The sequence below is a fragment of the Rana temporaria genome, chromosome 11 (assembly GCF_905171775.1).
Source record: "Rana temporaria chromosome 11, aRanTem1.1, whole genome shotgun sequence".
Lineage (NCBI taxonomy): Eukaryota > Metazoa > Chordata > Amphibia > Anura > Ranidae > Rana > Rana temporaria.
This window is the reverse complement of record NC_053499.1, coordinates 163,462,270-163,479,329: the sequence shown is the minus strand read 5'-3', so window position 1 is coordinate 163,479,329 and position 17,060 is coordinate 163,462,270. Positions and strand designations below refer to the sequence as shown.

The window sequence follows — 17,060 nt, the reverse complement described above, 5'->3', positions numbered from 1 at the left end:
AGGCCGTGTACAGCGCAGTGATGACGTCACTTCTACTTTCACAAGATAATTTCTGGGTTTGTAAAGGCATTTGGTGCTCACAAGGTGGATTGCGGAATATATTTAAACAAAAGAGTTCCCAGAATTTAGCGCTAAAAGGTAAAAAAAAAAAATAATGAAGCTGCTTTACTAAGGAATTTCGCAATAATCAGGAATAAAAAACGTCTTATAAACGATCGGCGAGTGTATTGAACGTTTATTGTAAAGTTTATATTAGATACCAAGTTATGTGAAAGTCCCTTAAAGCAGTGGTCTCCAACCCCCGGTCCGTGGCCCACTACCGGGCTGCAGCCTGTTTGCTGGTGGGCCGCGAAGCCTGCGCTATCTGAGGTGCGGCGGTGGCGGGCGAGCAGAGAGATCGCCGCCATCACCGCACTTCCACCCACACAACCCCGCCGCACTTCCGCCCACACAGTTAGGGGTGAAGCAGGTTAGCCCGCATCACCGTTGTTCAGCCCGGCCCCCTCCCCTCTGCGAGTGAAGCCAGGCAGCAGCGGCAGCGCTCGGACAACAGCGGCAGCGCTCGGCTGTGACATCCAGGGCAGGGAGAGCGAGAGGTAAGCTGTGGGGGGGATCTGCATCTGGTGGCATGTGGCTGGCACTCTGCATCTGGTGGCATGTGGCTGGCACTCTGCATCTGGTGGCATGTGGCTGGCACTCTGCATCTGGTGGCATGTGGCTGGCACTCTGCATCTGGTGGCATGTGGCTGGCAATCTGCATCTGGTGGCATGTGGCTGGCAATCTGCATCTGGTGGCATGTGGCTGGCAATCTGCATCTGGTGGCAGATTCTGCATTATGGTGAGTTTAACTATTTAATTTTATATTACAATATAATAATAAAAATAATGTGCTTCAATCATCCTGATTAACCATGGTGTTGTGATGATTGAAGTGCCATATTGGCCACGAAAAACCGTATCGTCGGCCCGCATCATCGGGCCTTGGCACAATTTTCATCCACAATGCCGGTCCCCGGTGCCAAAAAGGTTGGGGACCACTGCCTTAAAGGACCGCAGACTCATAGCGACGGCCTTTCCTCATTCCGCCGGCTCATCGCTGCGTCATATAATTAATCTAATAATGGTAATGTCTGGGCGCAGCTGTCCCGGCACCCCTCCCCCCCTGTGACAGCCCAGAGACCTGCTGCACTCATTGAATTGCCATTCTCCAGGCTCCGGGGACCCGCTGAGGTCTGCAGGGTGATCAAAGCATCCGTCTGTCTCCCAGCAAGTGCCGTCTGGCACCAAAGATGCGTCGCTCCTCGCCGCCGTGATGTCACACCATAGATGAGAGAAAACCGCCAGACGATCGCTTTCTATTCTATATAACACTGCGTGGTGGCAAATGATCAAAGAAACAATTATTCTTTTTGATCATTTTATTCTCGTTCAGGAAAAATGTAAAAAAAATTGTCAGAATTCTAAACTGAAGAAAACTCTGCGAATCGATTGAAGAAATAGCGATCGCCCAAGACGCAGAGACGATCTCTTCACTGTACGATGGCGAAGAAACCGATGTGATTTGTAATTCACTCCAACTAAATAAATGTAACAAAATATAACAACATCACATCTGGTGATCCCTCCCCGGTATCCTTCAAAACTCTCAATTGTTAATAAAGTACAAATTGATTTGATACATTTATCTTCTTGTATGGTGACAGACCGACACGGATGTAATATTTCCTGTTTTTGTATCGAATAAATAAAAAATTGAATATAAGTTTACAATATGAAAAAATAATTACATCAACAGGTGTCCGGCTATCTTATGGACCTGCCCCCTGGATGGGTCTTGTGGACCTGCCCCCTGGATGGGACTTGTGGACCTGCCCCCTCGATGGCTCCTATGGAGCTGTCTCTTAGATGGGTCCTCTGGACCTGTCTCATGGATGGGTCCTCTGGACCTGTCTCATGGATGGAGAGGACCCGTCTCATGGATGGAGAGGACCCGTCTCATGGATGGAGAGGACCCGTCTCATGGATGGAGAGGACCCGTCTCATGGATGGAGAGGACCCGTCTCATGGATGGAGAGGACCTGTCTCATGGATGGGTCTTGTGGACCTGCTCCCTGGATGGGTCTTGTGGACCTGCTCCCTGGATGGGTCTTGTGGACCTGCCCCCTCGATGGCTCCTATGGAACTGTCTCATGGATGGATCCTATGGACCTGTCTCATGGATGGAGAGGACCCGTCTCATGGATGGAGAGGACCCGTCTCATGGATGGATCCTATGGACCTGTCTCATGGATGGGTCCTCTGGACCTGTCTCGTGGATGGAGAGGACCCGTCTCGTGGATGGAGAGGACCCGTCTCATGGATGGATCCTATGGACCTGTCTCATGGATGGGTCCTCTGGACCTGTCTCATGGATGGAGAGGACCCGTCTCATGGATGGAGAGGACCCGTCTCATGGATGGAGAGGACCCGTCTCGTGGATGGGTCCTCTGGACCTGTCTCGTGGATGGGTCCTCTGGACCTGTCTCGTGGATGGGTCCTCTGGACCTGTCTCGTGGATGGGTCCTCTGGACCTGTCTCGTGGATGGGTCCTCTGGACCTGTCTCGTGGATGGGTCCTCTGGACCTGTCTCGTGGATGGGTCCTCTGGACCTGTCTCATGGATGGGTCCTCTGGACCTGTCTCATGGATGGGTCCTCTGGACCTGTCTCGTGGATGGGTCTTCTGGACCTGTCTCGTGGATGGATCCTATGGACCTGTCTCGTGGATGGATCCTATGGACCTGTCTCGTGGATGGATCCTATGGACCTGTCTCGTGGATGGGTCCTCTGGACCTGTCTCATGGATGGAGAGGACCCGTCTCATGGATGGAGAGGACCCGTCTCATGGATGGAGAGGACCCGTCTCGTGGATGGGTCCTCTGGACCTGTCTCGTGGATGGGTCCTCTGGACCTGTCTCGTGGATGGGTCCTCTGGACCTGTCTCGTGGATGGGTCCTCTGGACCTGTCTCGTGGATGGGTCTTCTGGACCTGTCTCGTGGATGGATCCTATGGACCTGTCTCGTGGATGGATCCTATGGACCTGTCTCGTGGATGGATCCTATGGACCTGTCTCGTGGATGGGTCCTCTGGACCTGTCTCATGGATGGAGAGGACCCGTCTCGTGGATGGGTCCTCTGGACCTGTCTCGTGGATGGGTCCTATGGACCTGTCTCGTGGATGGGTCCTCTGGACCTGTCTCGTGGATGGGTCCTCTGGACCTGTCTCGTGGATGGGTCCTCTGGACCTGTCTCGTGGATGGGTCCTCTGGACCTGTCTCGTGGATGGGTCCTCTGGACCTGTCTCGTGGATGGGTCCTCTGGACCTGTCTCGTGGATGGATCCTATGGACCTGTCTCGTGGATGGATCCTATGGACCTGTCTCGTGGATGGATCCTATGGACCTGTCTCTTGAATGGGTCCTATGACCCTGCCCCCTGGATGGGTCTTATGGACCTATTTGATGGATCTTATATGGATTTATTTTAGGGGTCTATCTCACGCCTACTAAAGGGGTACTGCGAGGCTCTGCTGTAATGATGTGAGTGCTGAATAAAGCTTTGAACCTGTTCTGATGACATTCTCTCGATCCTGTAGAGATCTCACGGGCCGATCTGATGGATCTTTCTTTTGATGTCTCTCTTGAAACATCCGATCTTTAGTTGAGCAAATAGAAGAACCTCATTACTATTAATATTACTTTTCTGCCTATTGATACAATGTTGAGATCTTTTACTAAAGATATAAATCAGTGATCGCGGGATCGATCATCCTGAAATGTGACGTCACATTGGATGGAATTCTCGCGTCCCGTTGTGTCAGGGAGTCTCACTTCTTTTGTCTGCAGTCCTACAAATAGAATTAAAGCCAGGATGACATCACCTTTCCGCGTTCCACGCTTTGAGCTTGCTGCGGCAGGATGGGAGTGGCCCTGTGCAGCTGAACAATGCATGAGTGTCCCGATCCAGCATGGCAGGGGTTAAACAATGGATGAGCTCAGCGACAGCCCCCCAGCCCCCCCCAGTCTGATGATATCAGGGCTTTCTCCCCCCCCCCCATGTATTAGGAGAGAGCAGCTGGGCGCTCCCTGCAGGATGGCCGCTGTCATTAGACTCAAGCTAATCTGGGAAATGGGTACAGCCTAATCGCACCCCCCGCCCCTCCCCCATCCACCATGACAATCACTGACACCTCCCTTGGTTGACTCCAAGCAGATCCCTTTAATTAAACAGGATTTACTCACTCAGCCGCCCCTTCCCATCAAAAGCAATGAAGTCACCGCTTGCTGTCGCTTTAACCCCTTCTCTACCACCTACTTCTCTATGGTAGGCAGCCCATGGCCGGCCCGGATGGACCGCAAGGCCTACAATAAGGACGGATGGCAAGGGGACAATGGGGCTCTGTCCTGTCTGGCAGGGTGTGCGCCCACATGAGGGAATAGCGAGGGCTGAATACAAAGCATTCTATGAAGAATATGGTGATGCCAATGTGCCCGGGATAAAGGGAAAAAAGGCTGGTTTTCAGGGTCTACGCAGATCCATAGTGCTGGTTCCTGTACAAATCCCATGCCCCCCCCCCCCAACCCCCTCCATGTGCCATGCACCCCCCACCCCCGTCCATGTGCCATGCACCCCTCTGCCGCTGCAGTGTTCACGTCGCCCTTTGTTCCTGCGCTGCAGTGATGGGTGTGGCTCTGCAGCACTGAGCTCCAATCGTGGTGCCCACCCAGCGTCCGATCGCTGTCTGGAGACACAAGACACCTGGGCTGAGCAGGTGCTGCCATCCTCCCCCTGGGTGTCACCAACGCCAAACCTGCCAGGTGTGCCATCTATAGGGGGCGGGGGGGGGGGGGGGCTTCTGTCTGCTGCCAAGGTTATTTGATATATTTAGAGGGCATTTAAATTGAAGACAAAAAATCTTCATATATAAATATAAAAGACAGCAGATCCTTCTACATATGTATAACCCTGTGTATATATAAAAATATAACCCTATGTATATCTACAGATAGATGTCCCCCCCCCCCCATATTTTATATTATGTATAAATATATATATCCTGCATCATTGCAATATAAATATATATATATTATTCTTTTTTTATTATATTTAAATGCATGCCCACTGTTGCCACCCATGGCATTATATAGTAATAATAACACATACATATCACGTGGCATTGATTGCAATGTACACAGTATAGTATATATAGTATATTTATTATATATACGTGAAATGCACAATAATAACATATATATATACACATAGGATAGGATAGGATATATACACACAGGATATATATATATATATATATATATATATATATATATATATATATATATATATATATATATATATATATATATATATCCTGCCATCCATTGCAGTATATAGAGTATATATATATATAGATGTATTGCCATCCATTGCAGTATACACCTTATAGGAAATACATATAAGAGTATTGCGGGGTGTAGAGTGTCAGCTCTGTGGCCCAGGGGGGGTCCTAAAGGAGTATTGCGGGATGTAGAGTGTCAGCTCTGTGGCCCAGGGGGGGGGGGTCCTATAGGGGTATTGCGGGGTGTAGAGTGTCAGCTCTGTGGCCCAGGGGGGGTCCTATAGGAGTATTGCGGGGTGTAGAGTGTCAGCTCTGTGGCCCAGGGGGGGGGTCCTATAGGAGTATTGCGGGATGTAGAGTGTCAGCTCTGTGGCCCAGGGGGGGGTCCTATAGGAGTATTGCGGGATGTAGAGTGTCAGCTCTGTGGCCCAGGGGGGGGGGGGGGTCCTATAGGAGTATTGCGGGATGTAGAGTGTCAGCTCTGTGGCCCAGGGGGGGGGGGGGGGTCCTATAGGGGTATTGCGGGATGTAGAGTGTCAGCTCTGTGGCCCAGGGGGGGGGGGGGTCCTATAGGAGTATTGCGGGATGTAGAGTGTCAGCTCTGTGGCCCAGGGGGGGGGGGGTCCTATAGGAGTATTGCGGGATGTAGAGTGTCAGCTCTGTGGCCCAGGGGGGGGTCCTATAGGAGTATTGCGGGATGTAGAGTGTCAGCTCTGTGGCCCAGGGGGGTCCTATAGGGGTATTGCAGGATGTAGAGTGTCAGCTCTGTGGCCCAGGGGGGTCCTATAGGAGTATTGCGGGGTGTAGAGTGTCAGCTCTGTGGCCCAGGGGGGTCCTATAGGAGTATTGTGGGGTGTAGAGTGTCAGCTCTGTGGCCCAGGGGGGGTCCTATAAGAGTATTGCGGGGTGTAGAATGTCAGCTCTGTGGCCCAGTCCTTACCTTGGCCCCGATCTGGTTGCCGCACTGGCCGGCCTGGATATGGACGATCTCCCTCATTGCTGCCTCTCGGTTGGGATCGGGATGCGGAGACTGGAGGCGGCGCTCCGCCGTCCCGCAGCTTATAAAGCGGAGGCGGTGACGTCACGGGGGCCGGGAGCCAATGGCGAGCCACCTGCCAAAACGCCGCAACATCCCCGCAGCATCAGCACCGGGCCGGCCGGGAGCGCGCACAAAACGCCCAGGAAGGCGCGCGGCCGGGGAGCCCGATTGGTGGCGTCTTTTTTAATGCAGGGCGCGTGCTCGCGGAAGGTGGGGGCGCGCCTATAGTCAGAGGCAGGCGTGGGAAGTGACTCTGCAACCTGTAGATGGGGGAGGGGGGGTCACAGAGGACAGAAAGCTTTGTCCAATCACCACACACACTGTATATACCAATCATCAATATATACCAATCACCAATATATACCAATCACCAATATATACCAATCACCAATATATACCAATCATCAATATATACCAATCACCAATATATACCAATCATCAATATATACCAATCACCAATATATACCAATCACCAATATATACCAATATATACCAATCACCAATATATACCAATCATCAATATATACCAATCACCAATATATACTAATCATCAATATATACCAATCACCAATATATACCAATCACCAATATATACCAATCACCAATATATACCAATCATCAATATATACCAATCATCAATATATATATATATATATATATATATATATACCAATCATCAATATATACCAATCATCAATATATACCAATCACCAATATATACCAATCATCAATATATACCAATCACCAATATATACCAATCACCAATATATACCAATATATACCAATCACCAATATATACCAATCATCAATATATACCAATCACCAATATATACTAATCATCAATATATACCAATCACCAATATATACCAATCACCAATATATACCAATCACCAATATATACCAATCATCAATATATACCAATCATCAATATATATATATATATATATATATATATATACCAATCATCAATATATACCAATCATCAATATATACCAATCACCAATATATACCAATCATCAATATATACCAATCATCAATATATACCAATCATCAATATATACCAATCATCAATATATACCAATCATCAATATATACCAATCATCAATATATACCAATCACCAATATATACCAATCATCAATATATACCAATCACCAATATATACCAATCATCAATATATACCAATCACCAATATATACCAATCATCAATATATACCAATCACCAATATATACCAATCATCAATATATACACTGTCACCAATATATACCAATCATCAATATATACCAATCATCAATATATACCAATCACCAATATATACCAATCATCAATATATACCAATCACCAATATATACCAATCATCAATATATACCAATCACCAATATATACCAATCATCAATATATACCAATCATCAATATATACAATGTCACCAATATATACAATGTCATCAATATATACCAATCACCAATATATACCAATCATCAATATATACCAATCACCAATATATACCAATCACCAATATATACCAATCAATATATACCAATCACCAATATATACCATGTCACCAATATATACCAATCATCAATATATACTAATCATCAATATATACCAATCATCAATATATACCAATCATCAATATATACCAATCATCAATATATACAATGTCACCAATATATACCAATCATCAATATATACAATGTCACCAATATATACAATGTCACCAATATATACCAATCATCAATATATACCAATCATCAATATATACCAATCACCAATATATACCAATCACCAATATATACAATGTCATCAATATATACCAATCACCAATATATACCAATCACCAATATATACCAATCATCAATATATACCAATCACCAATATATACCAATCACCAATATATACAATGTCATCAATATATACCAATCACCAATATATACCAATCACCAATATATACCAATCATCAATATATACCATGTCACCAATATATACCAATCATCAATATATACCAATCATCAATATATACCAATCACCAATATATACCAATCACCAATATATACCAATCACCAATATATACCATGTCACCAATATATACCAATCATCAATATATACCATGTCACCAATATATACCAATCATCAATATATACCAATCACCAATATATACCAATCACCAATATATACCAATCACCAATATATACCAATCACCAATATATACCAATCACCAATATATACCAATCATCAATATATACAATGTCACCAATATATACACTGTCATCAATATATACCAATCACCAATATATACCAATCACCAATATATACCAATCATCAATATATACCAATCAATATATACCAATCACCAATATATACCATGTCACCAATATATACCAATCATCAATATATACAATGTCACCAATATATACCAATCATCAATATATACCAATCATCAATATATACCAATCATCAATATATACCAATCACCAATATATACCAATCACCAATATATACCAATCACCAATATATACCAATCACCAATCATCATCTCTTCAGCCTCATTGGCTCCCATCAGTGAAGGAGAAAAATAATTTATTTGCAGAACAGAAACTAAAACAAAAGTTGTTTTTCCTCAAAATGTTTTGTGTTTTTTCTGTTTGTTTAGCAAAAAAATCACTATAAATATTATTATCCTGCACTATTATTCATAATGACCAAATAATAATGATCCATAAATATCCGGGGATCCTCTAGTGACGTGCAAAAATATAGAGGGAAAAAAAATACAAAAAAACACAAAATTATAATTAAAAACATTGTGTAAAAAAACTCCAAAAAGGCAAAAAACACCCTGTGTCCTCCTGTCACTATATATCAATAATAATAATAATAATAATAATGATAATATAATATATATATCAATAATTAATAATCGCGTCCCAAATGTGTATCTGAGAGTCGTCACTATGATGAGGAGAATTGTATCTTCTTCTTATATAGATATTATTTTTATTCTCACTGTATGATACAACGTGTTTTCTCACTTGCCGGCATTCAGACTTCCCAGACCTCAGTATTGAGTCCAGGTTCACATCGGTACGATTTGACCAATCGGTGGCTATTGCTGGACTTTGCTGTATTACTTTTGGTGACTTTGAGGTGCGATTCGTATAGAGATCTGTACAGGAACCGCCCACATGTCTGTCAAATCGCCGCTGAAGTCGGTTTAGAAATCAGCTGAAGTCGAACGATTTGTAGCAGCGATGTGATCCCAGTCTATGTCTCAGGCTCAGTTTATGTCTCAGACTCAGTCTATGTCTCAGGCTCAGTTTATGTCTCAGGCTCAGTCTATGTCTCAGGCTCAGTCTATGTCTCAGGCTCAGTCTATGTCTCAGGCTCAGTCTATGTCTCAGGCTCAGTCTATGTCTCAGGCTCAGTCTATGTCTCAGGCTCAGTCTATGTCTCAGACTCAGTCTATGTCTCGGTCTCGGTCCCAGGCTCAGTCTCAGGCCTCGTACACACGACAGAGTTTCTCGGCAGAATTCAGCAAGAAACTCGGTCAGAGCCGGATTCTGCCGAGAAACTTTGTCGTGTGTACACTTTCGGCCCGATGGAGCCGCCGAGGAACTCGTCGAGAAAATAGAGAACATGTTCTCTATTTTCTCGTTGTTCTATGGGAGAACTCGGCCCGCCGAGCTCCTCGGCGGCTTCAGGGCTGAACTCGCCGAGGAACTCGACGTGTTTGGCACGTCGAGTTCCTCGGCCGTGTGTACGAGGCCTGAGTCTTGGTCTCGGTTTCAGTCTTTGGGCCAGATTCACAAAGAGATACTCCGGTGTATTATCTCCTGATATCTCCTGATCCCCCATCGTATCTCTGACTTACACTGGTCCTATCTATGCGCCTCATTCATAGAATCACATACGCATAGATAGGGCTAAGATCTGACAGTGTTACACTGTCGGATCTTTTTTTCAATTTAAAAATGGCGCCGGGGGCGTTCCCGCTGATTTACGATAAATAATATGTAAATCAGCGAGATACGCAAATTCACGAACGTACGCGGACCCGACGCAGTGTTCTTACGACGTTTCCGTAGCGGCTTTCCCGTCGTATACTTACCCCTTCTTTTATCAGGCGCAGCCAATGTTAAGTATAGCCGGCGTTCCCGCGTCAAATTTGAATTTTCTAACGCCGTTTGCGTACGCCGATTCACAAACACGCGCGTCGCAAGTCACGCTCACATCGAAACCACTGACGTCCTAGTGACGTCAGCGGGAGCAATGCACGCCGGGAAATTCCCCGGATGGCGCATGCGCATTTAAATCGGTGCGGGAACGCGCCTGATTTAAATAGTACACTCCCCCTAGCCGCGGAATTTGAATTTAGGATCCGCCGCCGCAAGTTTGGAGGTAAGTGGTTTGTGAATTAGCCACTTGCCTCTCAAACTTGCGGGAGCGGATCTTAAATCACATAGATCGAGCGGATCTATAGATCCACTGAGCTACGTGAATCTGGCCCTATGTCTCGGTCTCGGTCTCAGACTCAGTCTCAGGCTCAGTCTCAGACTCAGTTTATGTCTCGGTCTCAGGCTCAGTCTATGTCTCAGGCTCAGTCTATGTCTGGGTCTCGGTCTCAGACTCAGTCTCAGGCTCAGTCTATGTCTCGGTCTCAGACTCAGTTTATGTCTCAGTCCCAGTCTCGGTCTCAGGCTCAGTCTCAGGCTCAGTCTCAGACTTAGTCTATGTCTTGGTCAGTAAGTGTCTTTGTCATCTTCTCTTCACCTAATCATAAATCACACCCGCTGGGTGACAGGGAGGCAGATGGCGGACATTACACGCCCAGAGGGTGATATGAAGTGGACGGAGCGACACTCTGAGGGGCAGGACAGACGGGAGCAGACAAGGGGCCACCTGGACACTTCTTGTAAAACACAAAGTGGAAAAGATGCAAAACATCCGATGATTATTAATGAAGAAACTCATTTTCTTAAAGGGACTCTGCCACATCCACTTAGTGCAGTGACATGCGGTGACATGTGGTGACATGATGTGACATGCGGTGACATGCGGTGACATGCGGTGACATGTGGTGACATGCGGTGACATGTGGTGACATGCAGTTACATGTGGTGACATGCGGTGACATGCGGTGACATGTGGTGACATGCGGTGACATGTGGTGACATGCGGTGACATGTGGTGACATGCGGTGACATGCGGTGACATGCGGTGACATGATGTGACATGCGGTGACATGCAGTTACATGTGGTGACATGCGGTGACATGTGGTGACATGCAGTTACATGCGGTGACATGCGGTGACATGTGGTGACATGATGTGACATGCGGTGACATGCGGTGACATGTGGTGACATGCGGTGACATGTGGTGACATGCGGTGACATGTGGTGACATGCAGTTACATGTGGTGACATGCGGTGACATGCGGTGACATGTGGTGACATGCGGTGACATGCGGTGACATGTGGTGACATGCGGTGACATGTGGTGACATGCGGTGACATGATGTGACATGCGGTGACATGTGGTGACATGCAGTTACATGTGGTGACATGCGGTGACATGTGGTGACATGCAGTTACATGTGGTGACATGTGGTGACATGATGTGACATGCGGTGACATGAGGTGACATGCGGTTACATGTGGTGACTTGCGGTGACATGCGGTGACATGTGGTTTCATGTGGTGGCATGCAGTGACATGTGGTGACATTTGTGACATGCGGTGACATGTGGTGACATTTGTGACATGCGGTGACATGTGGTGACATGCAGTAACATGTGGTGACATTTGTGACATGTGGTGACATGGAGTGACATGCAGTGACATGCAGTGACATGTGGTGACATTTGTGACATGCGGTGACATGCAGTAACATGTGGTGACATGCAGTAACATGTGGTGACATGCAGTAACATGTGGTGACATGCAGTGACATGCAGTGACATGTGGTGACATGCAGTGACATGTGGTGACATGCGGTGACGTGCAGTAACATGTGGTAACATGTGGTGACATGCAGTGACATGTGGTGACATTTGTGACATGCGGTGACGTGCAGTGACATGCGGTGACGTGCAGTAACATGTGGTGACATGTGGTGACATGCAGTGACATGCAGTGACATGTGGTGACATTTGTGACATGTGGTGACATGCAGTGACATGCAGTGACATGTGGTGACATGCAGTGACATGCGGTGACATGCAGGGACATGTGGTGACATGCGGTGACATGTGGTGACATGCAGTGACATTTGTGACATGTGGTGACATTTGTGACATGTGGTGACATGCAGTGACATGTGGTGACGTGCAGTAACATGTGGTAACATGTGATGACATGTGGTGACATGCAGTGACATGCAGTGACATGTGGTGACATTTGTGACATGTGGTGACATGCAGTGACATGCGGTGACATGATGTGACATGCAGTGACATGCGGTGACGTGCAGTAACATGCGGTGACATGTGGTGACATGCAGTGACATGTGGTGACATTTGTGACATGTGGTGACATGCAGTGACATGCGGTGACATGCAGTGACATTTCTGACATGCGGTGACATGCGGTGACATGCGGTGACATGCAGTAACATGTGGTGACATTTGTGACATGTGGTGACATGCAGTGACATGCAGTGACATGTGGTGACATTTGTGACATGTGGTGACATGCAGTGACATGCAGTGACATGTGGTGACATTTGTGACATGTGGTGACATGCGGTGACGTGCAGTAACATGTGGTAACATGTGGTGACATGCGGTGACATGCGGTGACATGCGGTGACATGCGGTGACATGCAGTGACATGCGGTGACATGCAGTGACATGCGGTGACATGCGGTGACATGCAGTGACGTGCGGTGACATGCGGTGACGTGCAGTGACATGCGGTGACATGCGGTGACGTGCGGTGACGTGCGGTGACATGCAGTGACATGCGGTGACATGCGGTGACATGCGGTGACGTGCAGTGACATGCAGTGACATGCGGTGACATGCAGTGACATGCGGTGACATGCGGTGACGTGCAGTGACATGCAGTGACATGCAGTGACATGTGGTGACATGCGGTGACATGCGGTGACATGCAGTGACATGCGGTGACATGCGGTGACGTGCAGTGACATGCGGTGACATGCAGTGACATGTGGTGACATGCGGTGACATGCGGTGACATGCAGTGACATGTGGTGACATGCGGTGACATGTGGTGACATTCAGTGACATGCAGTGACATGAGGTGACATGCGGTGACATGCAGTGACATGCGGTGACATGCGGTGACATGCGGTGACGTGCAGTGACATGCGGTGACATGCGGTGACGTGCGGTGACATGCAGTGACATGCGGTGACATGCGGTGACATGCGGTGACATGCGGTGACGTGCAGTGACATGCAGTGACATGCGGTGACATGCAGTGACATGCGGTGACATGCGGTGACGTGCAGTGACATGCAGTGACATGCAGTGACATGTGGTGACATGCGGTGACATGCGGTGACATGCAGTGACATGCGGTGACATGTGGTGACATTCAGTGACATGCAGTGACATGAGGTGACATGCGGTGACATGCAGTGACATGCGGTGACATGCGGTGACATGCGGTGACATGCAGTGACATGCAGTGACATGCAGTGACATGTGGTGACATTTGTGACATGTAGTGACATGCGGTGACGTGCAGTAACATGCGGTGACATGCGGTGACATGATGTGACATGCAGTGACATGCGGTGATGTGCAGTAACATGCGGTGACATGTGGTGACATTTGTGACATGTGGTGACATTTGTGACATGTGGTGACATGCAGTGACATGCGGTGACATGCAGTGACATGTGGTGACATTTCTGACATGCGGTGACATGCGGTGACATGCGGTGACATGTGGTGACATGCAGTAACATGTGGTGACATTTGTGACATGTGGTGACATTTGTGACATGTGGTGACATGCAGTAACATGTGGTGACATGCAGTAACATGTGGTGACATTTGTGACATGTGGTGACATTTCTGACATGCGGTGACATGCGGTGACATGCAGTAACATGTGGTGACATGCAGTGACATGTGGTGACATGCAGTGACATGCAGTGACATGTGGTGACATTTGTGACATGTGGTGACATGCGGTGACGTGCAGTAACATGTGGTAACATGTGGTGACATGCGGTGACATGCGGTGACATGCGGTGACGTGCAGTAACATGTGGTGACATGCAGTGACATGCGGTGACATGCGGTGACATGCGGTGACATGCAGTGACATGCGGTGACATGCGGTGACATGCGGTGACATGTGGTGACATGCAGTAACATGTGGTGACATTTGTGACATGTGGTGACATTTGTGACATGTGGTGACATTTGTGACATGTGGTGACATGCGGTGACATGCGGTGACATGCAGTAACATGTGGTGACATTTGTGACATGTGGTGACATGCAGTGACATGTGGTGACATGCAGTGACATGCAGTGACATGTGGTGACATTTGTGACATGTGGTGACATGCGGTGACGTGCAGTAACATGTGGTAACATGTGGTGACATGCGGTGACATGCGGTGACATGCAGTGACATGCAGTGACGTGCGGTGACATGCGGTGACATGCGGTGACATGCGGTGACGTGCAGTAACATGTGGTAACATGTGGTGACATGCAGTGACATGCGGTGACATGCGGTGACATGCGGTGACATGCAGTAACATGTGGTAACATGTGGTGACATGCAGTGACATGCGGTGACATGCGGTGACATGCGGTGACATGCGGTGACATGCGGTGACGTGCAGTAACATGTGGTAACATGTGGTGACATGCAGTGACATGCGGTGACATGCGGTGACATGCGGTGACATGCGGTGACATGCGGTGACAAGCGTTGCTATGCGTTGCGCTGTGTATCAGACATTCTGCACTTGTATGCCATGCGCCTCAAAGCAGCATGATAGTGTGAAGAGGACACACGGGGTGGGGGGGGGGATGGGGGGGATTTACTAAAGGCAAATAGACTGAGCACTTTACAAAGGGCAGCGGCTCCAGAGATTAGTAAATGAGGCAAATCTTCCCTCTGCAAAGAGCATCCAATCACATTCAAGGGAAAAAAAACAGCATTTGTGCTTGCATATGATTGGATGATGGAAGTCAGCAGAGCTTCCCCTCATTTACTAAGCTTTGGAGTAAAGTGCTCAGTCTATTTGTCGTTAGTAAATCCCTAAATCCTCTGTGGGAGGAGCCTGGGGCTGATTTATGGCGATCCATGTATATGATGTGAATCGATGGATCGGCTCCGTATCTGAGACGGGATCGGCGCTCCATTCACACCTCAGTGATTGATAAATCTCTCTGCAAGCGCAAAGCGTGAAGGAAAAAGGATCGAGGTGTGAATGGCGCCTCACTGCGAATCCACTGCGGCTTCCCGCATCGCATGTTTCCCGGCGGCAGGTCACCCTGCGATATGCCAACTGCTGGGAGTGTCAGGTAATCAGTTCGCATGTCGCAGTGCGATCTGCAAACTCGGACAGGAATCGGATCGCGTGGGTGTGAAGTCTCATGCGATCCGATTCGGCTGCGGACAAGAAAAGGGTCCTGTGTGAGTTTGATGCGAATTCAGTCTTAGGATTTGTACGGCTGAAATGGCATCGCGCAGAGATCGCAGTGCGAATCGCATCCGATCTGACATCACGCCGGTGTGAACCGGCCCTCCGAACATCCGATCTCTTTGGATAATCGATTGTCACCGAAGGCAACCTTTGCTTGTGCGTTTTTCCCCTCCCCCGCTCCGTTGGATTTCCCTGGCAGGACAGCGACGGGTTAATTTTAAATGGGAAAAGTCGCAGCGCCCTTCCCATGGAGGACGGATTAGACGCGGCGTGCGATGAGCGCAGCGCCATGATCATCGGATTGCGTTACTCATCCCGGTCCAGTCATGGCGGCCGGATTGAGATCATCGGAACCATCAGAGATCATACAGGGGGGGAGGGGAGGGTGGGAAATGAAAAGCTCCTTTTTATAGATGATGAGCCCCCCCCCCCCCGACCAGACAAAGCATCCTTCAGGGGGGGGGGGGGGTCCAAAGAATTGTCCCCGCCCCTGACACAGGCGATGGGAATCCCCGGAGAGGATTGGGGAGGAGGTGTGAGTCATAATATTGGGGGGGGGGATGGGAGAAGAAGGCTGAGTCATGCAAGGCAGACAATCCCCCCCCCACCTCTGATAGTAACGCCCCCCCCACCTCTGATAGTAACGCCCCCCCACCTCTGATAGTAACGCCCCCCACCTCTGATAGTAACACCCCCCCCCACCTCTGATAGTAACGCCCCCCCCCACCTCTGATAGTAACGCCCCCCACCTCTGATAGTAACACCCCCCCCCACCTCTGATAGTAACGCCCCCCCCACCTCTGATAGTAACGCCCCCCCCACCTCTGATAGTAACGCCCCCCCACCTCTGATAGTAACTCCCCCCCCACCTCTGATAGTAACACCCCCCCCCACCTCTGATAGTAACGCCCCCCCACCTCTGATAGTAACACCCCCCCCCACCTCTGATAGTAACGCCCCCCCCACCTCTGATAGTAACGCCCCCCCCCACCTCTGATAGTAACGCCCCCCC

General features: G+C 48.1%; 1 protein-coding gene across 1 annotated transcript in view; it reads right to left on the bottom strand.

The window, feature by feature from the left end:
* TUBB3 (tubulin beta 3 class III) overlaps positions 1-17,060 on the bottom strand; it is a 43,690-nt gene that overhangs the window by 10,562 nt on the left and 16,068 nt on the right. Inside the window, exon 2 of the mRNA XM_040327799.1 lies at positions 6,313-6,450. Within this exon, the coding sequence (XP_040183733.1) occupies positions 6,313-6,450 (138 nt within the window). The remainder of the gene's footprint in view (positions 1-6,312; positions 6,451-17,060) is intronic.